At 38.7% G+C, this 27,650-nt stretch overlaps 2 protein-coding genes across 2 annotated transcripts; both read left to right on the top strand.

Moving 5' to 3' along the window:
• The first annotated feature begins 130 nt into the window (after window positions 1–130).
• stra6l (STRA6-like) lies at window positions 131–8,306 on the top strand. Its single transcript, XM_086296326.1, has 18 exons — window positions 131–420; window positions 825–897; window positions 1,652–1,752; window positions 2,318–2,448; window positions 2,533–2,653; window positions 2,877–2,922; window positions 3,083–3,208; window positions 3,872–3,945; window positions 4,577–4,685; window positions 4,814–4,967; window positions 5,251–5,326; window positions 5,462–5,543; window positions 5,654–5,702; window positions 5,959–6,076; window positions 6,177–6,296; window positions 6,700–6,863; window positions 7,271–7,414; window positions 7,531–8,306. Exons 1-18 carry the CDS (start codon window positions 395–397, stop codon window positions 7,749–7,751), a joined length of 1,935 nt encoding a protein of 644 aa, XP_086152452.1. The 5' UTR covers window positions 131–394; the 3' UTR covers window positions 7,752–8,306.
• Window positions 8,307–8,757: 451 nt separating this feature from the next.
• On the top strand, window positions 8,758–26,722 carry tdrd7a (tudor domain containing 7 a). The gene is made up of 22 exons (XM_086296325.1): window positions 8,758–8,865; window positions 9,483–9,712; window positions 9,827–9,971; window positions 10,137–10,251; window positions 10,368–10,463; window positions 10,646–10,674; window positions 11,191–11,231; window positions 11,500–11,670; window positions 13,933–14,364; window positions 14,527–14,723; window positions 15,720–15,912; window positions 19,325–19,436; window positions 19,588–19,799; window positions 20,462–20,596; window positions 21,205–21,288; window positions 21,429–21,563; window positions 21,667–21,777; window positions 22,347–22,518; window positions 22,668–22,828; window positions 23,381–23,574; window positions 23,858–24,018; window positions 25,738–26,722. The coding sequence occupies exons 2-22, from the start codon at window positions 9,509–9,511 to the stop codon at window positions 25,959–25,961; spliced, it is 3,324 nt and encodes a 1,107-aa protein (XP_086152451.1). The 5' UTR covers window positions 8,758–8,865; window positions 9,483–9,508; the 3' UTR covers window positions 25,962–26,722.
• The last annotated feature ends 928 nt before the right edge of the window (window positions 26,723–27,650 follow it).

The following is a 27,650-nucleotide window of genomic DNA, read 5'->3' on the forward strand; positions in this document are numbered from 1 at the left end:
TTTAGAGACAGGAATCAGTGTAACATTCCTTTGTAAAGTGAAGACACAAGGTGAATGAACACTTGGTTATCTAACTGGGTGAGCTAACTGTTTACACTCCTTTCACTGAGTAACACAGTGGTCGATAGTGTATGTGTGTGGCAGAAAGAGTGACAGAAAGAGGAAGGACTGGACAGACAAAGAGCGAGACCAAACGAAAAAAGAAAAAACACAGAGGACAGTAAAACAGCAGAGTTATAAAAGTGTTGAGTCCTGAGGCCAAAGGTCAACTTCATATTAGTCACATGACTAAAACCAGGAAAAGGAGAAGTGGGATCACTCCACAGCCTGCTTTATCTTTACAGCACAGCAGAAACAAAGTTTTCTGGACAGTAATGAACCAACTTATCGAAAGATGATTAGAAACTTGCTGGAACATGAGTGAGTACAAACTTTAAACACTAAATGTTAAATGTGTTACATTACAGATCTTTACTTTGTTGTAATCAGCTGTATATTGTTGTCGCCGTTCGAGTTTACAAACTGATTCTAGGAGTTTGAAACAAAGACACAGGGACAGAACTTGAACTGACTTTATCAGTGCACTATGAACCCTTTTTATTAAATGCTCTTTTATCTCTATCTGATTTAGTAAGTAAAGCTTTGGTAAGGTTTTGTAAGGCTTATTCCACTCAGATCAGCACTTTAGTTTAAATAGGCTCTGTCCTGTTGGTGTCTTTTTAGTCTATCAAATTAATTTGTACTCAGCAGAACAAAAGGGAACAAACTAGGTGTTCCTTAATTTGTCATGTGTTACAGTGCATTATGTTACATTGTGTCTCCAGGGTCTCCCCGGATGAGGATTGTCACCAAAGAGTGTCTGTGGAGCTAATCTTGCATCTTTCACTCATACCAGCAGTAAGCTATTCATTCATTAAAACTGGATCTTAGACATGGTCAACTACAACACTGCCTATAATAAGACCATATTAATAATGCAGAGTTTCAGAAACTCCCTTAATAATTGAAATTTGTTTTGTATTTGAACAACTCAAGTATGTAGTGTCCCAACTTAATTTCAGCCAGGCCTATTTTATTCAAAAGATGTCTATTATCCATGGTGGGGTGTTTTTTTTTATTATTAACTTTTTTTGTAGAGAATTGAAAAATATTTGTAATGCAAGTAATGTGTTAAATTACGTTATCAAAAAAAAATTTATATTTACTATACCACCCAACAGTGGCCAGAAATACAAGCCAGAAACTGTCACCTAACTCAAGAAATGAATAAGTGTTGTGTGTGCTCACAACAGAAAACTTAGCACTCTAACTTTGAATGGTAACTTTAGTCACTTTTACTGAAGACAACGTTGAAAAAAAATAAAAGAAAGTCTGGGGTGACTCTAAACTTTTGCATAGTATTGTGTAACCAAGGATTACGAGTAGCACTAGCGCAGTGCTACTGGGAATGCAGGGTAACAGCATAGCAACATACAAAAAAACTGCTGCCACAATAAGTGAGCAGCACTGACTGGTGCAGCAATATATAAGGATCAAATAAAGCCTTTATAAGAGACCCATATGCTCACCCTATTTCCTTGTTCACACAGTTGATGCGAACATGACATTATTATTTATTATAGTATTTATGATGTGATATCTTTTCATCCAGGTGTTGATTGCAGGGGTGCTGTCATTCCTTCAGAAACGAGCCCAGAGGCTGGCCATTGACGACAGACTGCCATTCCTAGATCGACGTTTTGCTATAGTTGTGTAAGTCAACAGGAGTAGTAACAACAGATGGGTCCTCAAGTCAGTGTCTTATCTTTTATTATACAATAGAACGAGACGTAAATATCAGTCATAAGTTTGTAGTTTTAAACTAATGTATTGGTGTAAAAATTAATTAAGTATGCAATCATCTAGGTAAGGAATTCTCAGAAAGTTGATTTTGTTCTTCGTTTTCAGTGGGAGAAAGTTTTCGTCACTCTTCCTCTCATGACTGAAACCAGCACCACTGATGAACAATGGGAACAATTACTCGTCAGCCCGTTGTTTGTCAGTAGTGCTAGTTTCAGTCATTATGCAAAACCACTGTTTATAACGTTGGGGAAACCTGCATTCAGCTGAGACCGAAGAAGTCACTTGGATGGGTGACGAAACCGTTGTCCTACTGAAAACGCTACGTCCAGATGACCAGAATCAACTTTTTGGGATATCCCCTACTAAGTTTCACTGACATCCTTTAAGAATCATTTACTTGTGTCTGTATGACTACAGCATCACTATGGCTTTTTCTGTACTTATGGTTGTTTTTCTATTAATCATTGTGCCTCAGCCCTTTGGATACTGTAGGCAGCCTCAGTAATCGTTGGTCTTATGGCTTTGCCTTTGGGGCCGTATCAAGCAGCGTCTTGCTCCTGTTCTCTGAAAACTATGTCCCGTTCACTGTTCCATCCTGGGCCAGAGGTACATTGTTATCCTCTTACTTTTTTACTGTAGAGTTTCCAAGAATTGTGTTGACAGATACACTGTTCTGACTGTTATCCTCAGCTTTTCTGTACCTGATTGGAGCTTTAGAAGTGGGCTTGGTTTATTTCCCTTTCTTTGCCTGTCTGTCCACACCATTCAGAATGACAGGGGCAGTGCTGGGAATACTCTACTCTCTATTTTGGTAAATATTCAGACATGGTCTATGTATGCATGTTTTACAACATCATTTAAAGCTTCTCATAAACTAAAACAAAAATAAACTAATGGTTAATTTAAAAAAGGAACTAAAAACACAAAATATAATAAAAAAAGTTGGAGATTAAATAGATAGATTAACTGGTTGATGTGTGGGTGATTTAATTTTATTAACAACCGTATTACACATTTGTGTTTTTATGTTGTAGGATAGGAATTACAGCCTGGGAAACAGTCACTTGTCCCAGTGGTAAGGTAGGAAACCCAGCAATGTACCGTCCATCAAGCTTTCACAATATTCGACCCATGTTAATTAAAGGCATTCAAACTCTGCTGAACATTTAGCTATGAAGTTGCCTAGTGCATTAAGCTTTGAAGAACACATTTATGATTGTCTGTGTTTATGGTTTTAAAGATACTGGGTAAATACCAAAAGGTGATTTCCCAGTGGCCCCGTATGCTCTCCCTCATCTTCCTCTTCGGGCGATTTATTTACATCCTGGTCAAAGCTATTCGAATACGCCTGCACATGGAACAAGAGGTCAGAAATACCAATACATGGATTGTGATGATTCCTACTAAATACGTGTACAACATAACGTCATTACTGCCATCAAGAATATTATGTTGTTGGTAGCAAATGTGTGTGCATGTGCCCCATTCTGCCTGTAAACACAATAGCTCACATATTTTTTAAATTCTGATAAAACTTTGTAAGGGTGTAGAGTGGGGATGTGTTAACATTACATTAAAATTTGACTTACATTCACCAAGGTCTTCAAGTTGAACTTAATGATTTATTGGTTAAAAATGGACAAAAAGTCTCATTACCTCATCACACAAACTATTATTCTTACCAGTGTAGTTTGTATTTTCAACACACATACACATTTTACTAAAAATAATTACAATAAAAATTATGTCAGGTATTCTCTATTGAAATGGGCTTCAGCAGGGCAAACAACAATAGCCTGCAGTACAAACTTCCATACATTTTAAAAAAAGAACAAAGAAAACAAAATTCATACATTAAAAATACAAAGATAATAAAATGAATACTACCCAGATAGTAGCTGCCTTGGTTGAAGTCGATGTCAGTTGCTATCTTAATAACGTTTTTTTTTTCATAATAGATTAGAAAGTTACAATTTTTTATGAATATAGTGAATTTTGTCTGAGTATGAATGTCTGAATCTGTTGCCAGGACTCTGCAGAGCTAACTGAGCGACACCAGGTTCAGCATGTTAAGAGACTGCTGCAAAAGACACCCGGACATAGGTAAATACACCCACTCGTGTACACGAATGAAATTGGTTTAAGGCTGCCGGCAACCAGCGCCATCTTACCCTTCCTCCCGTACAGACATTACACAGACATCACATGGGGAAGACAGGTCAGAGAGGTAGAACAATGGAGGAGAAAAAGGAACTCCACCCATACTGATACTGAGCCGCTAAAGTGAGATCAGTTTGAGAACAAAATAGAGAACAGAATAGACATCCCCCCTCATTGCATAGACAGCATGCATCTGTTATCATGGTTCCGAATAGGTAGATGTTGTTCAATCTCCTCCATCAAGAGTGTCACCAGTATTTGTATTTTTACAAATCTTCAGGGTATCCTAGTTTCATTCTAATATAAAATGTGACTCAACATTGGATGTTAAGTTTTAATGACTGCATTTTATAGAAACCGAGTTTCAGACTGATTTAAAGTCCAGTCTGCTGTGTTCAAGCCATTTCAAAAGGTTTTAGTATCAAAAATGTGAGAGTTAACAATCCAGCTAATTGAAAATCACACGTGTCACAGTTCTGTAGAGAATTTTCAGTGCTGTTAAAAAAATGCTGCAGCTGCTATTGAACCTAAGAACAGGACAAATTGAAACTTTTCATCCATGTTTGTGTTGCAGTATGCCACTTACCTGGTTCCAAAGGAGGGTTTATGAGTGGGACCCCCACTTCAAGTATCCCAGCAGAATCATTGGCACTGTTGTAATATCCCTAATAGGCCTATATACGGTACGGAAAAATATATTTTATGATTTTCTTGAATTGTCTAATTGATTCCCTTTGTTTGGTGTTATTTCAATGATTTATACTTCTTCTGCGGGGACTCCTATATTCATTTATCTTTTCCATTCCTTTAGATGACACTAGCAGACTACAGTGTCAGTAGTTCTACTTTTGACAAAATTGAAACTTGGAAAAATACACTGAAAGATGTGGTTACTGCATGTAACGAGACAGAATCCCTGGGATACATGGTACCACAGCTGGAAGAATTTATCGTTGTGGCCAGGAGTAAGTAGTCCCTTCAGACTTTTAAAGGGGGAGCATTTATGAACCCTGTGATTAATATCACATATTATGTGTAAAGTGGATATCAGACACATTTTATTTCCTGCTGTTTTGAGAGTTAATATTGCCAGTAGGAATTACCAAATAAACCTCTATTAGAAAATTGAATAATATTTTTGTTAAATATTAGGAACACAATGGTCATCGCCATTTATAAGAATACAAAGTAATATACAGTAATATAAAGTTATGTATGTTTGAATTTATGTTTGTTTGTTTATTTAAGAATCCTGGCTAGCCACCACCATCTTTGCCAGTCTTAACTCTGTTGCCTACACCTTCCATGTTTTGGTATGTTACAGGTAAGAAATTTAAGAAACGGGTATAATGACTGTTAGCTATATTTAGTTTACAGCAAGACTACCATTTCTACTACCAGCAAGCAGACAAACAGATCTGAATTTGTCTGTAATTTAATGAGCTTACTGTTGCTTTAGGAAACACTTAAGGAGGCTCTGGAAAGGACAGAAAGTATTTCTTCCTGAGAAGTTTCATAAGCCTAGATCTGCTACGAGTGTGGTAAGCAAAACACTTGGATGCAAACACGCATACTGTAGAGCTGAAGTGATTTTAAATTATTGCATTCTTAACAAAGTACACAAAAATGTTTGTGCCATGAATTTTACCAGGCTTCCATTGCAAGATACTCGGGCTGGCAAATCGCTTTCACACTGTGGGGTAAGCTTTTCTTACCGTAAACTTTCAAAACAAGGACAACTGGCCTGATCTAAATAGGACATCCTGTATTAGGACTTGAGAACCAAATCTTAAGAATCATTTTCATACAGTAGCTTTCATCAAAATGCAAATCTATGTAGATGTAATCTATGCCAATAGATGAAATTAATCACAGAAAAGCTGTCTGACTTATTATACAGGCAGCTATTATAAGGAAAATATTTTTACAGTTGTTAATTATTTCTGCTTTTTTTAGGCTACCTGATTGTCCATTTTGTCCACTTCCTGTTTGCTTTGCTGATTGCTTACGTGGTGGTTCTTCCTATACTGAATGGGAAAGTGCTTAGCATGCTCTCCACACTGGGAACTATATTGTAAGGCTGTTTTTCTTTCTATAAGTGTGTTGCTATGATTACATATATAAATTAATGTGCACTCTGGCTGACCTTTAATGTTTTTCTGTGTCTCTTTTAGTCTGACCATCTGCATTGTAATTAGCCTGGTGATTCTTCAAATAATTTTGGTTCAGATCTTCTTCCTTCAGAACAAAATAGATGCCACAGACAAAGAGAAACCTCTAGCCCTCAACAACAGGTAGGTGTATCTCATATAAAGTGTGTTCTTGAGTCACACCAACACTCAGATCTTTCATTTGCCAGCAATTCATCGTGGTAGAAAAATGCCAAAAGGCATTTTAAAAATCCCAAAATCTCTCGTAAATCTCACATACTCAGTAAGTGGCTCATTAGATAGCAGATACAAAATATTTAAAGTAGTATGAAAGCATTATTGGCACTTTTTCAAGGAGATTTGCATATTCACAAGCAACCAGATGACCACCAGAGTCATAAAGAATTATAGTTAATATTTAATAGTTAATAGATATATATTGATTTCCAATGCTAACATCACTTAACAATTTTTTTCAAATATTAATAAGACAAAAGAATTTAACTCAAAGCACATTAACTTGAAATCACAATTTCCCCCTTTTTAGGAAGGCATTTCACTGCTTCAACTACTTCTTCTTTTTCTACAACGTGGTTATGGGGATGACCACCTGCATACTGAGGCTTCTTTTAAGCATTGTGGTGGGAACATGGTTGGTGTCTCGCATAGACCGAACTATTATGCAGCGGGGGTATGAGAACATGGATGCTGGTAAGCTTAGATTCAACTAAAAACATATAGTTAAGAAAAAAAGATCACAGCCAAACCTAAACTCTTTGGTATTTTAATATACTGCAGTAATAATGAAAAATAATTTTATCATTCATATTATTTGATGTCCAGAAGACCACATTCAGATGCATCCACGAGATGGCAGCATTTCAATGAGAATTACAAGTTACTTTGTCTCAAGGCAAATATTGGTATCAGTCAAATATTGATTAAAGCTAGTAAAAAAAAAACAACAAAAAAAGATGTTATTTCACAAATAACATGTAAAAGACATGTAAAATGACAGCTTTGTGCTCATTTGTTCTTATGTTACTGCAATACCCTGTCTGATGGTGTGTGAATTTGTATCTCTGAATATTGATAATTGTATTTCCCCTTTTATCCAGGCTACACTACATGGATTGGGATGATCTTTGCTGACCATTATCACAACAACCCAGTCATGGTATCTTTCTGTCAGATGCTGGTGTCAAGTACGCTGCAGAGACACAATTCATCTGCTTACTCCACATTCGACAATAATGTGTCAGGTCAGTGGTGTGTCTGTGTGTCTCTTCCATTTATAGACACCTTTATACTGCTTTGACCTTTCTGTCATCTGATCTTTCTCAAACTTCTGTTTTATTATCACTTTCTGTTTGTTCAGAACCCCCTGTGAACAGTCGGGCCAGGAGGCGTTGGGCTTTGCTTTACACATTACTAAGGAACCCTCCCCTGATCATGCTAAGAAAGCACCACCTCTCGTCATCATCTCCCCCAGCAGACACAGTGCTGCAGGCTTGGATTTTGGCATCTCAAACACAGAGGCAACAGGCATTGTCAGAGCTGCCACCAGAGATCAAATTGCCACCAGAAGAAGACTGTTAATAACACATTTGATTCCGGTTCTTTAAAAAAATATAAGCTGGAATCCAATGAATGACGAAGACCTTTAATGGAAACTTGTTATAAAGCAGAAGGAAGTTTTTCAGCACTGCCATAATCTCACTACCTGTTATGTCACCAGCTGAGAGTGCCATAAATAAGTTTAGAACAACTTCACTAATTTGCTAGTTAGTGAATGTACTTCTTTTTAATGGAGTTCTGTGGCCTAGGGTCTGTGGGTTTTATGCGTGTATTGTTTTTTACAAATACATAGTTTTTACTCAGACTTGGCATAAGAATTCAAACATGAGTTCATGCCATCTCTTTCCCTGACTCAGAATGAAAGCATCTGCTGTGAAGGCAAATTAAAAAAAAATATAAATGTATAAATGCAGGGATAAACAAACCTTTGTATATTGTCACAACCTCTATAACATCTCGAGTTGGAGCTGGCCATACAGTTACTTGACCTACACCACACAGCTATTGTGCTTGTTATTTTTATTTTGTCTTGGCAGCATAAAATCTAACTGCTAATAAACACTACTTTTCCTTAAATGTCTGGTTGTGTTTAATAGTGAGCATTCATACAATTTTTTATAGTAGTACATATATAGAAAGGCCAGTGTAGGTTGTAGGTTGCTGAAAATAAAATCAAAATACAAATTAATAAAATGATACCAGAAATCCTAGAGTTGATGTTATTTGGATTAATACTTTGAACAATTAATCAAGGATAATGTATACCAGATGCAAAATTACTGGTATATTGTATGAATGATGCAAAACAGCATACTAATAATAAATTTACAACAAACATTTGCTTTGAGAATAGTGAAGTCTTTTTCTGCGATAAAAGTTTAAATTTTCCACAACACTTAAAAGCAGCTTTTCAAAAAAAATTGATTAAACCTTTTTTGTGTGATGTAAGAAAATATGTGTTAGCTAGCTAAATGTTTACGAGACAAATAAAAAAAAAGCGACGTAATGTTTAAACGTATATGAGGCGGTTCAAAATTGCGCTGTTCAGGATAATTAACTACTGGGAGTTGTGGGCGTGCGCGAGATTTTGAGTTCGCGAGAGAAGAGTTTCCAGGCGTTTGGTTAACAGGTGCAGGTACTATTAACTTTTAACCGTCTCCCTGTCGATAAAATTACCAAATTTAAGTTGATGTTAATTGCGCAATATAGATGTTTTTCGCTGGTTTATGTCAACTGTGGGCCGAAATGAAGGACTATTTCCGACCTCTGAACGAGCTACTTTGTACTAACAGTTAGCCGTTAGCCAACTCCCGCGGTTTGCGCCATTTTTCTCCATGAGGATTAAAAAGGAGTCCAGTAATGAGGCACTGAGATTTTGCTCTTTGCATCAATGATACAAACGTGGTATACCAAAATCTCACACACCAAACTTATTGGTGAGGTTTTCGACACCTGAAACTCCTACCTAATCGTTAGTCACTCCTGTGACTCCCTTTACAGGCTAAATTCATGAACCTGAGTGGAAAGAAAAAAAAAAGATTTCGGACATAATGAGTGTGCCCCAAACGTGTTGGTATGTTAACTTAGGGACCAAAGATTTGTAGATTTTTAAAGTATCCAAACTGTAAAATATATCAGAGCTCTTTGAAAATAAGAAATGTGCTGTTGAAGCTCACATTTTTGTTACAATGTTATGTTTTTGTTTTTTTTGTTTTTTTAAAAAAACATGTTTTGCTTTCCGTTTTTTCTCAGTTCTGTGCAAGTCTCAGTTTGCCAAGATGGCAGATGCCGAGTTCGTCAAGAGGATATTGCGGGCTGTCCTCCAGTCCAGCAAAGACGGCGTGTCAATTGACAACCTTCAGTCGGAGTACCGGTCACTGTGTGGAGAGAACATCCCACTGGAGAAGCTGGGCTTCTCAAAGCTCGAGGACTACCTCAGAAGCATTCCCTCCGTTGTGAAACTTGAGTACGGCATGGGTCAGGTGAGTGTATTGTTTAAAAAATGTTTTCCCTCTACACTACTGCCTCAAAGAACTGGGAGACGTATAACTGCTAGAAATTTTTATTAAACAATTTTTTATTAATCTTTACCTTAGTTACAGTGCTTAGCTGCAGTGTATGAGGAGACTGCCAACATTGCTCAATTGGTTGCCAGGCAGAAAACCTCGAAGAAATCTGGTCGCTCCCAGATTGTGAACTGCAAGATGAGATTCAAGCCTCCCAACTCGTACATGCTCAATGGTAGGTGTTTCTTAGTTGGAACAACTAATTAATCATGGTCTCGTCTTAGACAGAGAAGAAAAAAAAGATTAATGTCATAATGATTGGGCAGGTTTTCATACACTGTATCTGTGGGGAAACATTGGTCATTATTTATATGGTTTGTTTTTCTTTCCTTGGTTTTAGTGAGGCCAAGGACTTCACTCCGCCAACCTTCTGCTCATAGTAAATGTTATTCATCAAAAAACCGTTCTTGGCCCTATGGTGGCTATAGAGGTTTCAGTGCCTCAGGGGACTACAGGTTAACAATATCTTCTTTACTTATTTATTCAAGGAATTATAAGCAATATTTAGACAATAAATTCAGCTTTGCAGAAATTCTTTGTCACACTCTGTCATAATCTTCTCAAATGCTAGGAAGTTGGACCAAGGTTTCAGCTCCATCACACCAGTTGAACACCGACAACCAGCTCCTCAACCAGCTTTAAAACCAGCATGTGTTACACTTAACAGGTGAAGATACACTTGTGGGCAAATTAAGCTTAAGCTCTCCTCAAAAAAATGTACTGTGTAATTTTAGTATGTATAGCCTTTAAGAATCATAGCTACATGAATGCAAAATTCTGTGTCCTGTTGAGTGACAGCTTATTGTTATGAAATCACATTGTGCTTTAAGATATCTATGTTGCTAACAGGAAAGAGAAGAACTTGATGAACTCCAAAGGTATTTGAGATTTTTCCTCTTTTTTTTTTTTTTTTCTGATAGCACAACTTTCTAAGTTGAATCCAAGTATAACAAGAGTTACACAAATATAGTGCTTTTGCATATATCTGCTTTTAAACTGCTCTTTGGGCATATTTTTTAGATCTTTTCAAGTCAGGCTTAGAAATGTATTACTAAAGAAAAGTACAAACAGTACCAAGCTTGTTAGCAAAGTGAATTTGGCTGTGCAGCATCACAATATATAACTCTTGTAATCAGCTGCACAGATGACAGTTTAACCAGCACCATATTGAAGTGTTTGACTTTTTATCAGCTATAGTGCTCAGAACAATGTATGGTCACAATAATCATAGGATCTGAAATGAAACAAAGTTTTGCTCTAGTGCTAATGATTGATTTAAGAAGTTAATACAGCATATGTATAAAGATTAACAACAAACAGCAGTGCTCTGCTTTTGAGACTGGCTTGTATCAAAGTGTATTTACTTAATTTCTATCTTTTCAAACATTTTTCAGTAGTGAACCTACAGCGAGTATCTATGCCCAGCCAATCCCAGGTACGGTCTGTTGCTGTTAATTTTGTCAATATTAGAATACAAAGTGCTCTTTAGATGGTCAGGACAATCTTAATACTTCTGAGTAAAAAAATACACTTAGAATCCATATTTATACTATTTCAGTTAAACTATTTGATCACTGAAGTCACATCAGATGCTTTCTGTTTAAGAAAATAACTTTTGCATAGTTTTGATAATATGGTATAGTAGAAAGTTTTAACCCATAGGTGGCAATGCAACACATGATCGTTCAAATCCCTCCATGCAGGATAGTGAGTATGACGTGGAGCTGGTGCAGAGTCAAATAAGTCAGCTCCTGGAGAAGTACTACAGTGGACTGTGGATGTCAAAACTCTCAGAACTCTATTGTGATACGTTCAGTCGGAACCTCCATCCTCAGGTGCTCAGGGACATGGCAAAGTGGACACACGTGTGTACCGTAAGTTGAGTATTTTGGGGGGTTTTTTTTTGTTTGTTTTTTTGTTCTTTTTAATGTCTTGTTTTATGTTAGGTTGTAAACCCAGTGACAGTTTTCAATTTCACACTCAGTTCTGCAGTCTCAGAATCAATTATTTTGAAAACTTGTAGTTTAAAATGCCAAAAAAGGGTTAGTAAGGGTGGTTGTGGACGTATCGTGATGCCTTTTAAAAAAAGTACTTTTAGTCAAGTTTTTTTCTTTAACAAACTCTTAGGAAGTGATAGTATTTTCAGTTGAAATCGTTACCAGTACTAGTTTTCAGACCTATAGCAAATGAAAAAGTAATGCTAGGCCTCAGAGTTGTTGAAGCTAGCTTAAGAGAGGTGGCAGTCAATGAGCAGCAGTATGGCTTCATGCCAGAAGAGTGCACTAGAAGGAGCTTCACTGTGGCCTTTTCTCAATTTTAAGTACGCGAGTACGCACTCGCGTTCTCGGGGAGACCGGACTTGCCGAGACCGCACGGGAGTACGGACTTGCCGAGAACGTGAGCACAGACTCGCGATTTCTACATTTGGAACACCAGCGTACTTGATGATGTCACAGGTCCGGAGTTTTTACTGCTGTCCCCTCTTAATTTAACTGAGTAATATGTTATGAAGCTTAACTTTAATCACAGCCAAACCGATTTACTCAGGAACAAATAAAACACTGAAATAAACCAAACGTTAACTTTTAGAAGTGATCTAAGTGACTTATATATCATGTTTAACCTCAGTAGCGAAATAAAATAAAAATAGTGTACATGTATGTTTTAATAAAAACAAGCAGGTGAGATGTTAGAACGCTTTTATTTATATTTTAGTGGACACTCAATACAATAGGCAGCTGCTGGGGTTTGGGGTTTGTTTAACCTGAGTAGCGAAAAGACCGTAGGGGGGGTTGAAAATGTTGCGCCGGGAGTCCGCTGCTCTCGCCGGCTCTAGTGATCCTCAACCTCGCTATCGCCAGTGTGTGAATGTGTGTGTGAATGGGTGAATGACTGAATGTAGTGTAAAGCGCTTTGGGGTCCTATGGACTAGAAAAGCGCTATACAAATGCAGGCCATTTACCATGCAGGCCATATCTGCTATAGAGCTGGCGGGTCACAGACGTCTCCAAAAACATCAGAGCACATTTTGAAATATATGATATCTTGATAAATCGAGCAGATATTTGAAGCTTACACAGCTACATTCTCGCTTGAAAATAACTTAAAAGTTTATTTTGTGACTCAGAAAGAGTAATATTTAAAAGTTTTTAGCCCCGCACGTCCGCCATTACTGCATTTGAGTTTTGGACGAAATGCATTCTGGGATATTTAGCTGTACCAAGTCCACACAAGTCACCACCGATGCATGCTCGATAAAACGGGCGGAGCGAGAACACATCCGGGACTTTTTCGTGTTCTCGGCTTGATGCGTACTTTGAATTGGAACAGTACTTGGTCTCCGACTGATGACGTATCACAAGAACGCATATTGAGACAGGCCCTGTGTCTCTGTGGATGTAGAGAAAGCATATGATAAGGTGCCAGCTAACTATTGTACTGCACGAGGAAGTCAGGAGTGGCAAGGAGAAGCATGTGAGGTGGTATAGGATATGTATGCGGACACTGAAATAGTGGTGAGGTGTGTAATGGGAGTGACAGATGGGTTCAAGATGGGGATGGGATTACATCAGGGATCAGCTCTGAGCCCCTTCTTGCTTGCAGTGTTGATGGGCAGGTTGACAGATGAGGTCAAGTAGGAGTTTCCCTGGATGTCATCTGTGAGCACCAATCTGTAGTAAAAGTAGCGAGCAGGTGAAGGAGAGTCTGGAAAGATGGAGGTATGCACTGGAGTGAAGAAGAAAGTTGGATGCAAGACAGAATACACACGTATAAAATGAGAGGGAGGTAGCAGAGTTTAAGATGCTCAGAATTTCACTGGGAATGACCAGGTTAGACAAGATTAAAAATGAGTCAGAGTTTGAGGAGACAAAGTTTGAGGCAAGGTTGAGATGGTTTGGAATTGTGCAAATGAGGTACAGTGGATTTATTAGACAAAGAATTTTAATGGAGCTGCCAGGCAGGAGTACATGTAAGATTCCTGGATTTAGTGAAGGTGGTCATGGAGAGGGTTAGAATGACAGAAGGGTGTTAGAGATGGGGTAAGTTGGAGGTGTGTTGCGGTCTTTGATTGTATGCTTAACAGCTTTATTTAAGATGTTCACTTTTTTGTGTGTCTCATTTATCTTCTTCCAAAGGTAGAGGAACTTTCCACCAACCGAGCCGACCAGCTGGTCTACCCTCCTCTGCCTACCAAGAAATCTCCTGTTCCTTTAAAGAGCACCACCAGCACTTCACAAGCATCGCTCAACAATTTAAGCACTACCAGCACACATTTTTCTTCATGTCCCTCAACACCTGAAAGCCCTTGTACACAAGTCACATTCAATCCCACTTCTGATTCTACACCATGTCCTCCATCAAAACCGTGTGCTGTTGTCTCAGCTGATGTTCGTCAGAAAATAAAGGAGCTCCTTTCCAAATACAGCCAGGGTCTGTGGGCCCATGCTATGCCCAAACTTTTTATGGAGGCATACAAGGTGCCATTCCCTGAGCATGTGCTGGACAACTTGTCTCTTTTGCTTGATATATGCAATGTGGAGTACCCCTCGCCACATGACAAGAAGAAGGTAAGAGATTGATGCAGTGTAGGTGACGTATAAGTTGAGTAAACAGCAGTAGGTGTTCTGATGGGTAACACAGAAACTGTAGGGGTGAAAATGGTGATTGTTTGCAGCTAAAACAACAATGATTTTAACAATGGTTATGTTTTCGTTCTTTCCTGTGATCAGGCCATCCTCTACAAATCAAGCAGAGCAGACATAAAACCCACAGACGGTCGAGAAAACCAGCAGGGTATAAGGCATCCTCTTCCTTCTGGTCTGAAGGTCCTGAGTCCTGTGGTTCCTCCCTCTTTAGTTCTTCCCTCAGTGCAATACCCATCAGTGCTGGTTACTGAAGTCAAGACCACCAATGCCGTTACTGTAAGGTGAGACAGACTTTATTAATGCAGACATTTTTGTACTTCTTAATGCATTATTAAATCTAAAAAATAATTTAAACCCAGTCAACAAAATGGAAGAGAAAAATCCAAAACCTTTTGTTATCAACATACCGTGGTTCAGGGGGTTGGGAAGTTCATCTTGTAACCGGAAGGTTGCCGGTTCGATCCCCAGCTCTGTCTGTCTTGGTAAATGGCCTGTATTTATATAGCGCTTTACTAGTCCCTAAGGACCCCAAAGCGCTTTACATATCCAGTCATCCACCCATTCACACACACACACTGGTGATGGCAAGCTACATTGTAGCCACAGCCACCCTGGGGCGCACTGACAGAGGCGAGGCTGCCGGACACTGGCGCCACCGGGCCCTCTGACCACCACCAGTAGGCAATGGGTGAAGTGTCTTGCCCAAGGACACAACGACCGAGACTGTCCAAGCCGGGGCTCGAACCGGCAACCTTCCGATTACAAGGCGAACTCCCAACTCCCAACTCTTGAGCCACGATCCTGGCCGTTGGAGTAGTTCTCACCTACATATTGGTCGTTGTCCTTGGGCAAGACACTTCACCTACTGCCTACTGGTGATGGCCAGAGGGGCTGATGGCGTGATATGGCAGCCTCGCTTCTGTCAGTCTGCCCCAGGCCAGCTATGGCTACAACTGTAGCTTGCCTCCACCAGTGTGTGAATGTGAGAGTGAATGAATAGTGGAATTGTAAAGTGCTTTGAGGGTCTCGAAAAGCGCTATATAAACGCAATTTATTATTATTATTATTATTATTATTATTATTATTATTATTATTATTATTATTATTATTACATAATATCAATTCAGTCTTTTTTTTGTTTGTTTGTGATTTATTATGACTAAAATCATGTCTTGCAACCTTCATTATTTGGATTTAATTTGAAAATACAAAAATGTTTTCCCCCACAGTAAGTTATGACAAATTGAAGAGTGAAGTGAAAATCTGTCTTTCTTCAGGTATGTAGGTGAGAATTACTCCAACGCCCAGGAAGCCATGGAGGATGCCATGCAAACCTTTTACAGCCAAAACTCCATTCAGCATCCTGTGTCTAATCCCATAGTTGGTCAGCTTGTAGCTGTCAGAGGTGAGGATGGAGCTGAGATGGCCAGAGGGCAGGTGTTAGAGGTCACAGGCCCCAACAAGGTCAAGGTAAATTTCTTGAATTTATTTATTTTTAACCATAGTTCTGTGCTAGTGTGTTTATAAGTCCTTAAAGTCCTAAATGTTTATATTTAAAATATCTAGTTGCACCCACTACAATTTTAGTCACCCTGAGAGTTTCTGACACACAATGTCACTGTTTTTGTTGTTGTTGTTGTTTTTTTTTTTTAATCCCCTTTATGCGTCTCAGTAAATTATATTGATAGAGCCAAGCTTTTTAATTTGGCTAAACCATCAGGCAGTTTTTATAAGTGTAAGAGCATTTAACTGTCCAAAAGTCTTGATCCATGTCTCATTTCTCTATATTTTGCTGGGAAAATTGGAGATGGTGGCAGTGATTTATGAAACATGAATAGAAGTAAAGCATATACAGACTTGAACAGACTTGAAAGTCAATATTGGTATGCCCACATGTTACTCTTTAACACAGACTGAACTCTGTTTCTTGGAATTTCTTTAAGTGGTGCTCAGGAAGAGTTCTCCAGGCATATTGAAGGTCATTCAAAGCTCTTCTTTTTGTTTCATTCTCAGTCTAGATCAGCGGTCCCCAACCCCCGGGCCTCGGACCGGTACCGGTCCGTGAGTCGTTTGGTACCGGGCCGCAAAAGTTGAGGCTCAGGTGTGAAATGTATGGTTTTTATCGGTTTTCAGCGTTATTTTGTTATCATTTTTATCGTTAACTCGGTTTTCCTGGGTCTTTTCACGTGTGTTATGAATAAATCTTCTTTTTTTTCGGTACCGGTACTAGTTTTATTTTGTTGTATTTATCCGCGACACCTTAAAGGCTGGTCCGTGAAAATATTGTCAGGCATAAACCGGTCCGTGGTGCAAAAAAGGTTGGAGACCGCTTGTCTAGATGATCCCACACATTGGTGGATTAAAATCTAATGATACTACTGTTTCCCTTTCTTAAGAATTAGTTGAAGAAGATGAGTTTGATAGTGTGGCTGTTAGTCTATGTAAATAAAAAAAAAAATGCAAGTTTAAGGACAAGTGACTTACGAAAATGGCATGCTTACGCAAATTAAGATAGGCAGCATAGTTTGCTTTGAAAGTATTTTAAACTTGACACACTGGAAAATTTGTATTTGCATGGGTTTCTCCAGTTTCTCACAATACAAAGAAATTTGAATTTATTGTTCTGTCTCTGCCAGAAAGTGTAATTTTGACCTCTCCTGCAACAAAAAAATGTATTTCCCTTGGATTAGTTCTCCATACTGTGCACTCTCAGTTGGGTTCAGCTATGGTTTCCTCGCTGCTCTGTACAGTCAGTAAAATGGCCAGTTCTCCACATGTTTGGTCGCACACTCCCACCTCTTACCCACTCTGCTTTACAGGGAGTGCAGAATTATTAGGCAAATGAGTATTTTGTCCACATCATCCTCTTCATGCATGTTGTCTTACTCCAAGCTGTATAGGCTCGAAAGCCTACTACCAATTAAGCATATTAGGTGATGTGCATCTCTGTAATAAGAAGGGGTGTGGTCTAATGACATCAACACCCTATATCAGGTGTGCATAATTATTAGGCAACGTCCTTTCCTTTGGCAAAATGGGTCAAAAGAAGGACTTGACAGGCTCAGAAAAGTCAAAAATAGTGAGATATCTTGCAGAGGGATGCAGCAGTCTCAAAATTGCAAAGCTTCTGAAGCGTGATCATCGAACAATCAAGCGTTTCATTCAAAATAGTCAACAGGGTCGCAAGAAGCGTGTGGAAAAACCAAGGTGCCAAATAACTGCCCATGAACTGAGAAAAGTCAAGCGTGCAGCTGCCAAGATGCCACTTGCCACCAGTTTGGCCATATTTCAGAGCTGCAACATCACTGGAGTGCCCAAAAGCACAAGGTGTGCAATACTCAGAGACATGGCCAAGGTAAGAAAGGCTGAAAGACGACCACCACTGAACAAGACACACAAGCTGAAACGTCAAGACTGGGCCAAGAAATATCTCAAGACTGGTTTTTCTAAGGTTTTATGGACTGATGACATGAGAGTGAGTCTTGATGGGCCAGATGGATGGGCCCGTGGCTGGATTGGTAAAGGGCAGAGAGCTCCAGTCCGACTCAGACGCCAGCAAGGTGTAGGTGGAGTACTGGTTTGGGCTGGTATCATCAAAGATGAGCTTGTGGGGCCTTTTCGGGTTGAGGATGGAGTCAAGCTCAACTCCCAGTCCTACTGCCAGTTTCTGGAAGACACCTTCTTCAAGCAGTGGTACAGGAAGAAGTCTGCATCCTTCAAGAAAAACATGATTTTCATGCAGGACAATGCTCCATCACACGCGTCCAAGTACTCCACAGCGTGGCTGGCAAGAAAGGGTATAAAAGAAGAAAAACTAATGACATGGCCACCTTGTTCACCTGATCTGAACCCCATTGAGAACCTGTGGTCCATCATCAAATGTGAGATTTACAAGGAGGGAAAACGGTACACCTCTCTGAACAGTGTCTGGGAGGCTGTGGTTGCTGCTGCACGCAATGTTGATGGTGAACAGATCAAAACACTGACAGAATCCATGGATGGCAGGCTTTTGAGTGTCCTTGCAAAGAAAGGTGGCTATCTTGGTCGCCGATTTGTTTTTGTTTTGTTTTTGAATGTCAGAAATGTAGATTTGCCTAATAATTATGCACAGTAATAGTCACCTGCACACACAGATACCCCCCTAAAATAGCTAAAACTAAAAACTACTTCCAAAAACATTCAGCTTTGATATTAATGAGTTTTTTGGGTTCATTGAGAACATGGTTGTTGTTCAATAATAAAATTATTTCTCAAAAATACAACTTGACTAATAATTTTGCACTCCCTGTAGTTCAGAATCCCATGCTCACCTTGGCAGTTAATTATTATTATTATTATTATTATTATTATTATTTTTTTTTTTATCTAAATACTATAACGTATACATTTATTTATCTATAACATCTGTCTAGCTCTGGCTCATGTTATAGCATCTTTCATGTCAAAATATTTGTTTAAAATTCAGCACCCCTAGAAATTCAGTATTTGATGAATAAGCCTTGTGTAGGAATATGAGATGATGGTTTTATTTTAACAGAGGTAAAAGGATTTTTTTTAATTTTTTTTTATAAATGCCAAATTACCCCCTTTTGTGGTTCTAATGTTAAACTAAACCAACTTTATGTACACTTGCAAAGAGTGCATTCTTACTTTTGAAAATTAATACTCTGTATGTTTTTGTTGTTGTTGTTGTTTTATTGTAAGTTTAGTCTCAAATTGTGTGAGACTGATGTATAAGCTCCATCACAATACAATGTGTATTAAAAGGCGTCCAAAAGTCTTATAATATTTAGTGTGTGTGTGTGTGTGTGTGTGTGTGTGTGTGTGTGTGTGTGTGTACGTAGACATGTGAAACCAAAGAACCTCTCTGTGTGTCTGTCAGGTTTACTACATGGATTATGGCTTCTCTGTAGAGACTAACATGAAAAATCTGCTGGAACTACACAGGGACTTTCTTTCCCTGCCCTTTCAAGCCACTAATGTTCAGCTTGCAGGTATGTAGAACATTAGGAAATTCTGTTTAACTGTTTTATACAGAACAAACTCAATCTCTAGATAAAGGAAGTGTTTTTAGGAGTTTCTGTTACCCTGATGCTCTTGCCATTGTCTTCATCTTTTTCCATTTCTTTACTATCCTCCTGTCAGGCCTAGAAAGATTCAGCTCCCATCCATTGGTGCTCTCACTTATGGATAATGTGGCAATTGGAAAGATCCTGCTGATGGAAACATTAGAGCCATGCCAAGAGAGTGAAGTACCTACAGCAGTACTTTATGATACTTCACAGGATGACGACCTCAACATCAACTCCGCCTGCCTGAAGGTTCTACAGGACAAGACCATGAACAACCCTCTGTCTGTAGGTTTACATATTATTGAGGATATACCCCTTATTTTATTTAAAAAAAAAAAAAAAAAAAGTGGTCAGACAATTAGTTCTAGTGGGGAAGACTTAGATTTGTAATTATTTTCCTCCCCTTTTCATATTTTTCTTATAAACTCAACATAACCACTAAGTGGTGCTGTGTTACCCGTACTTTATTGTGTCTTATGTTACAGTAGGGGTGTGTGTTTGCGTGTGTGGGTGGTTTGGAAACTGCAGTTTTATATTCAGCTTTGGGCAAAGTGATTTGTTAGCCCTCAGGCAGAGCTTGCTGCTTGTTATTTTTCCTGAGAAACACGTGTTACTTGATTTTAAAAATGCAAGAGTACAAAAATAACTTTGGGAGTGCAGCAAAACTTTCATTATCTTCATTGTTGTTGTTGTTTTTTTTTTTTTTTAATGTATTGTAGTAATAAAATTGCTTTTTTTAAAATGAGTTCATTATTCTTCAATAAATTAATCTGGGTTTCATTTATTGAAGCATAATGCACTCATTTTAGCTCATCAAATGGCCAGAAATAAGATGAAAATGCAAAGACTGTTTTGTGCGTGAGACTAACCATTATCATCATTGCTGCATCACACAAGTTTTTGATGAATTCTTCCAGCATTGTATAATATGATACTGTTGCCTGTAGGTAAATGTTACCTATCAGGATGTGTCTGTCACAAATGTGTGTCAAGATGGCACCTTGTACTGCCAGCTCCCTTCCCGTGGAACTGCAAGACTGAGCAAGTTACTAGAAGAAACAGAGGCCTACTTCATTTCCCAGGTATATAATACTTTATAGTACATACATTCATGGAAGAGTGGAAGACAATGGAATAAGGGTATTTCCACATACTATGTGTGCAGGATTGTATTTTTCGTCATGTGTTTTTGTGAGAAGTTATAAACAGTGATAAAGTGATAAAGATAAGGAGGGGGAAAAATACATTCCCCATACTGGGCCTCAGGGACAATGAGGTTTTTGTGCAGTTGTTGTACCTCACATTGGCTGTTTAAATTGCTTTTCAGAAGCATGCATTTACTTTAAATACAAAGAACAATGAATGCAAAAAAACATCTAGTTTTTAAAAAAAAAAAAAAAAAAAGTTCTTGTTGGAGGTTTTTCCTTAAGGATGACCTTTGAGCACGAATGGCTTCCTTTCTTCTTCTTCTTTTTTGTGCCTGTCTTTTATCTCGTTGACAGTGCATTTGATCCCCACCAAAGACTTCAGACACTTGTCTGTCATTTACTGGGATTTATTCATTATTTGTACTTCTCTCAGATATGAGTTCCTTGCAACTGCCGTTTCACCTGTGGAATGGGCGAAGCTTTCTAACACTGTTACTGGGTTTTTCTGTTTGTTTGTCGTCGTCCCCCCCCCCCACTACTAGATCACATCTGAGTTCCTGGTGTCTAGGCCCTTCATTGGCAAGTTCTGTCTAGCTCGCTACAAAGAAAAGTGGGCCAGAGTTGAGGTAGGAATCAAATATTGGCAATGTATTTGTTTGAAGACTTAAAAATAATTGAAAGAAATGTTTTGAGAATGGCAAAAATCATGACCAGTAAGTTTTTCTTCTTCTTCATCTTCATCATCTTCTGTTGCTTTTAATTTTAGATCACCAATATGTACGGTAACAGAGTGATGGAGATCTCTGTCATTGACTTTGGTGTCCCAGCAACACTAGAACTCACTGATCTTCGGGAGATCCCCCCTCTTCTTTTGAAAGACTTCATTATCATCCCACCACAGGTTAGTTACTTGTGTTTGTTCTAGGTGATGGAGAGATCAGTGGTCAGACAGGCTTCACGAGTTTTGTAACACATGTAAAGGTTTGTAAGTGTGTCTTCTCCAGGCTATTAAATGTCGCCTAGCTGACCTTCCTGTTCCTGAGGGTGACTGGAGCCAAGAGGCCATTCTGTGGGTGAAGGAGGCTGTTATGGGCTCTGAAGCCTGTAGAATGAAGGTACTATCTACATCAAAAAATAGACTTGGTAAATGCTGCTGATAATAAAATCTTCACTTTGAAGCACAGTAACTTGTAATTGCATACTGGAATAATGGCCAGTGTGAAAGAAGTGATTTTTGACAAATTTTCAGGTAAATGGAATGAAGTATCTCTAAACAGGAAAGATTTGACTGTTGAGACATACCATAACCAGCATTGCTAGTGGAAGAGCTATGGACAGCATCTACTAGCACTGGTCTAACGATCCACAAACCATGAACTTCTGATGGATAATGAGAATGTGTTGGACCAAATATGATTTGTGTTGGCTCTTTCACTCAAAATGCACAGAATAAAGGATCTGCTGGCACTGTATTAGTGCTGTACATCACAGGGCAAATCACAGGTCTTGTAGGTTCTAACAGTGTGTTAGACTTCTGGTTGTCGTATTTTGATTCATTAGTAGACGTGCAGTTAAATATCAGTTAACTCCAAAGTGCAACTGTGTAAAGCAGTCACGATAAATTTAAGCTCTCAATTTGTACATTTTGTCCATGCATTCTTTTAACCATTCTTTTCATTTTCAGATCTTGAAATTAAACCAGGACACAAAGGACACGCTTGTCTATATGTATCTTTTCATTGGTGTTGGCGGTCAGCATTTGGACGAGAGCATCAACCATCACTTGGCCCAGTCAGAGTTGTGGAAGAAGCTCACAATACAAAACAACACATTCACCAGTTGCAACATGAATACAGGTAATGGTGCGCATCATAAACATTCTGGGTCTGAAATACTTCCTACCAGCAGTAAACATTTGACCTGAAACTTTTATTTTTTATTTTTTTTATTTAAGCTCATAATCTCTAATGTAATATTTGGAATGGGGTGCTGTTTAAACTTGTAGGTCTCACTCCTGTGATGGAGAGGTCGTCTCTCAGCAGCTCAGTCTCGAATCCCGCTGTGAAGGCTTCACCGCAGCTACGTCACATAGCAGGGGGCGGGGATGCTACCACCAAAACTCAGACGCAACTACTTCAGCTGCCACCTCTGCTGGATCTCCCCTTGGTGTGTGAAGATGAGATAACCTTCTATTGGGAGTAAAAGATGGCTGCAAGAATAGTCTGTGTGCTTGAATAGTCTCAAGCACGCAGCCCTGGCTTTAAGCACAAAACTCCTCCCTACCACTCCTTTAAATGCTTTTGTTGCCAGGGGAGCCAATCTGAAAAAAGTTGGTTTAGAGGGGAGCATGGTGAAGCCAAAGTGGTTTGTTTCAGAGAGAATAAACTGAAGTTCATCAAGGCTTAGTTTAAAATAAAACAATTGTTTTGCATGGTGAAACATGCAGTTACTCTACTACAGTCCAACAATAAAACTGTAACATTGAAGCATTGAAAATGAATAGAGTTTTCCAGTTAAAAGTTCAACATAATCTTGCTGTTCAAATTTGGTGTGTGTGTGTGTGTGTGTGTGTGTGTGTGTGTGTGTGAGAGCAATTTCTCACATCCGTTTACAGATTATGGTCAAATTAAATTAGTAAAGAATATGGGTTTGGGGTTATTCCAGACCCAAAAAAAGCTGGAGTACCAAGAAGTCATTTTCCTTGTCCTCTTCTTTCAGCCTGGTCAGAATATAGATGTGTTCGTACCAGTGGCATGCCACCCTGGTTACTTTGTGCTGCAGGCTTGGCATGACCTGCATAAGCTGGTGGTGTTGATGGGGGAGATGATGCTTTATTACAACCAGACAGGGAAGACCAACCCAACCACCACCATCCAGAAAGGGCACATCTATGCTGCCAAAATAGACAAAAAGTAAGTCGACACATGGCTGCTAAAGGTCTGTCAGTTTTTCCCGAAATAAATCAACTACTTCATTTATTCTCTCTCCTTCCCTTACACATTGTTGTCTTTGTAGCATATTTTTGAGACTCCAAAATTATAAAAGATATTCTTAAAGAATTCTTCTTTTATAAGTTTATATTAGGAGGAAAACCTTCAACTGCTTTGCTGTGTGATGCCAAGGTTCACAGTTTAAAATCAATAAGTTGCTATTGTGTCAGGGTCAATGGCTTAACCGATGTTTACCTGTATGTAGTTGGCACCGTGTGAAGGTGAAGGGGAGTCTTTCCAATGGCTTGGTGTCTGTCTACCAGCTGGACTACGGTAAGCATGAGCTAGTCCACAGTACGCTCATCAGGCCCTTAATAGAGGAGTTCAGACAGCTGCCCTTCCAGGCTATGACTGCACAACTGGCAGGTGAGTTATTGTCTTCATATAGCTTCACTGGTTTTTTACATATAGATGGATAGTAGGGGTGCAACGATACGCAAAATTCACGGTTCGGTTCGATACTTTGGTGTCACGGTTCGATATTTTTTCGACACAAAAAATGTTCATGCCTTTTTAATTTGTCATTCATTAAAATTATAAATATGTTTTAACTCAAAAGTAGTTTTTAAATTTAATGTTGCTGAAACAAAAAAATAATAAAAAAATAAAATCTATCTGATCGAGAAATCACTCATCTTTGGAAAAGAGGGTTTATTACAGAGAAATGGCTCTTTCCAAAATAAAAGCTATACTATACGCTTCTTCTGGGCTATATTCTCAGCAGCATATTAAACATATCAGGTCCCCAAAAGGAGAAGCATGTGCTAACGGCTGTCTAAATGACTCGGGTAAAGTTTGTAGCATGCGTGCTTATTGTTTTTGTCTGCTTCCGCTTGTCTTTGCACTAGGATGATGTTGGCGTAAATGTGCAGTCATATTCATTGTGTTCCCACTAGTGCTGTCAGCGTTAATCTCGTTAAAATTACTTTAACGCCATAATGGCGCAAATCTCCATTAACGAGCTACCGCGGATCACCCCGTGTGTGGGGCTGGACGGCGTCAACACGTTAATGAGCTAACTGCGCTAACGCACTAGTTCCCACCAATGTAATTGAGCATTACGTGGCACATCCGACATACTGTTTTACTGTTGTCCATGGCGCGCTTACCTTCAGGGTCATGCTTCACATGAAAACCAAAATAGTTCCAAATGCCAGATCTGAATGAGGGTGGGGGAGGTTCAATTTCGGGTAGCGTTGAGGCATTTGCCATGTTGCAGCGAGCTTAGCTTCTGTCTCGCTAGCACGCAGTGTAATAAATACAAAGAAAATTGTGGCAGTTTCAACTTATGTAACACACTCAACTCCAGGTACACGACGCCCAGCTGAAAAAACTTCACGCAAGTAGAGTTGCCCGAGATTCACAGAATTTACAGAAAATGTAACATTTTTGTGATATATCTCGTTGTCGGGGCGATAAATGTCTTATATCGGGATATGAGGTTTTGGTCATATCCCACAGCCCTAGGTACAATTATGTCTACTATTGGAATAGCAAAATTCTGTTTGAGGGTTAGCTACCATCTGAAACCTGGAGTGTCCTTCATGGGACTGCTTGCCACTTGCAAAGAAGTGTTCAACAAGCAAATCTTGTTGCATGTGACTTAACTTGACAGCCCAACTTAGTAACCAATCAATCAATTTATTTATAAGCACATTTTAAAAAGGTAAAAAGTAGAACAAACACAAAGAACAAAACAAAAACTGAGTCAGAATTAAAAGCTAGTGAGTAAAGATGTGTTTTCAGACAGGTTTTAAAGATGTCGAGTGTTGGAGAGATCTTAGTTTGAAGAGGCAGACTGTTCCAAAGTTTGGCCTATTTTAGCCTGCTTCAAGGAAAATCAGAAGCAACTTACCAGCTGACTGAGTTCTATTTGGAGGTTTTGTTAGTTGAAAGATCAGAGAGGTGTGACGGAGATCATCCATCCATCCATCCAAACATAGTCACTACTACCAATCAATATAGTGGAAGCCAAAATGCAAAAGGCCGTGGGGGGGGGGGGGGGTGTTGTAGTAGACATGTCCATGTTTTATATGAAATCTGTGGTGTACACATACTAGTTGTTTCCTTTTCCTGATCACACAGGTGTAACACAGCACCAATGGTCAGAGGATTCCTCGATGTTATTCAGAAATCATGTAGAGAATCGCGCACTGGTCGCAGTGGTGGACAGTGTGCAAGATGTGTCGGAGGTCAAAGGTGAGCCTTGGGAGCGCAGGTTGACAGTTTACCTAGTGGACACCACAGTGGATAATCAGGACCTTTGGATCCACACAGTTATCTCTGCGATTGATGTCGAGCTGTCTTGAACTTCCTAGAATGGAAACACAAGCATGGGGATAAATGTCCTCTGTTCTGTTTCAGTGTTCATTATTCTGTACGAAGACTTTTGAGATTTGGTAGGGTCACAGTCTTGAAGTTAATAAAAATTTCCTGCATTTTTCTTTTGGTTCTAGTTAAGCCATATGTGTTCTTTATTGCATGTTTTGCTTTTTCTTTAAGCTGAGCTGACTTTGCAGAGTTTGATATTGCAGTGAATCCAGCTGTTTATTTATATAATATATATTTGAAATGTATACTTATGAAGAAATTGTTGTTGTTTTTTTGGGGGGGGGGTTGCATGTGCGTCCATACCTTCTGGCTCAAAAAGTTTAATTGTGATTACAATTTTCTAGATAGGGTCATAAATCCATTAAATTTTTCCTTATATCAACAATGTCAGTTTAACGGTTTGTTGGGCAAATATTGGGGGGGGGGGGGGGTGAGCAATTTCTTGTCAGCAGATTCTTGCAAGTGTGATGTGTATTTTCAAAATATAGAAAGCATGCACCGTATAAAGATTTCAAGTTTAACCTCTGCCTTCCAGTATCATTTTGTATAATGGACAATATAGTTTAATGTTTAATGTTGAATGTTTAATGTTAGCGTTTTCACATTTAACCCCTGATTTCACTTTTACATTTCACATTTCTACCTTTCTTCTAACCTTTAAAGGCACTTTTGTCAAGCAAAAGAGCTGTCTAGTAAGTTTGAAATATGTTGTTTTATAATATTAAAGGAGCTCAGATTATTCATGTCCAGTTATTTAAAATTGATACCTGGTATCCATTACCTATCTTAGTCCTACATAATGTCTGTGTAATCAAGTAAACATCTGTCATGTTACCCTGACCTGACTAACTGCATTACAAATGTCTTCAAGTAACTTTAAAAAGAAAAACACATAAAGTTAATATACATGAAATACAGTAATATTACCTTTAAAGCAAATAATGCTCAGAGTGAGCTGCCTTGGGAGAGTGCTGCTTGTTTATCAGGTGCTTTATTAAACAGCTTTGAGTTTTGCTACATAATATTTAGCATTATTGTTGTTGTTATTATTATTATTATTATTAACTTATTTAATCACGAAGGTAGAAAACAAAAAACTTGGTCCTATTAAAACGGTTGATTTGTAGTCAAAATATTCTGTAACTGCACATCCCCCCCCCCCCCCCCCCCCCCTTATTATGAACTGTAGCTTCACCCACATTAGAATGAGTATTTTAAACAGTTTTATTTGGCTGTCTGTACAAACTGAATCAGACTGAATTATAATTTCACAATTTTAATGGATTTGAGTGGACTTAAGATTTCAGTGTTAGAAACATATACTGTAAAGTGTCTGCACAAACATCTGTTACTCCACTTATTATTCTACACAGTGTTTTAAATACAAGTACTTTTTAACAGACAGTCATCTGTCTGCGCTTCAGCCAACCTAAATTTAATTTGGTGCTTATTGCAGAACCAATATAAACGAATTGGTACAGATTTGCTCTCTGTACTTGTAAGAATACAATAACTTATTGCACAGTAAAATAATAGGGATCCAGAGTCCAGCACTTAAGCGGTTAACAGTCACCAAACTAACCGATATCCTACCCAGACTCTTGCAGCTTTAATGTAAACCATAAACGTTATCGTGAGCTACGCTACATAGTGAACCATTGTCCGAT

This window comes from Aulonocara sp. 'chitande type north' Nkhata Bay, linkage group LG6, assembly GCF_057382095.1.
Source record: "Aulonocara sp. 'chitande type north' Nkhata Bay isolate Kocher_YH1m ecotype deep benthic linkage group LG6, A_spYH_male_GT1.1, whole genome shotgun sequence".
Classification (NCBI taxonomy): Eukaryota; Metazoa; Chordata; class Actinopteri; order Cichliformes; family Cichlidae; genus Aulonocara; species Aulonocara sp. 'chitande type north' Nkhata Bay.

Coding starts and splice junctions, on each gene's coding strand:
- tdrd7a (XM_086296325.1), top strand. CDS start 9,509: ATGGCAGATGCCGAGTTCGTCAAGAGGATATTGCGGGCTGTCCTCCAG. Junction 19,437..19,587: donor CACTAATGTTCAGCTTGCAG/GTATGTAGAACA, acceptor TCCTCCTGTCAG/GCCTAGAAAGATTCAGCTCC. Junction 21,289..21,428: donor AAAAGTGGGCCAGAGTTGAG/GTAGGAATCAAA, acceptor TTTTAATTTTAG/ATCACCAATATGTACGGTAA.
- stra6l (XM_086296326.1), top strand. CDS start 395: ATGATTAGAAACTTGCTGGAACATGA. Junction 5,703..5,958: donor AATCGCTTTCACACTGTGGG/GTAAGCTTTTCT, acceptor TGCTTTTTTTAG/GCTACCTGATTGTCCATTTT. Junction 6,297..6,699: donor CCTCTAGCCCTCAACAACAG/GTAGGTGTATCT, acceptor CCCCCTTTTTAG/GAAGGCATTTCACTGCTTCA.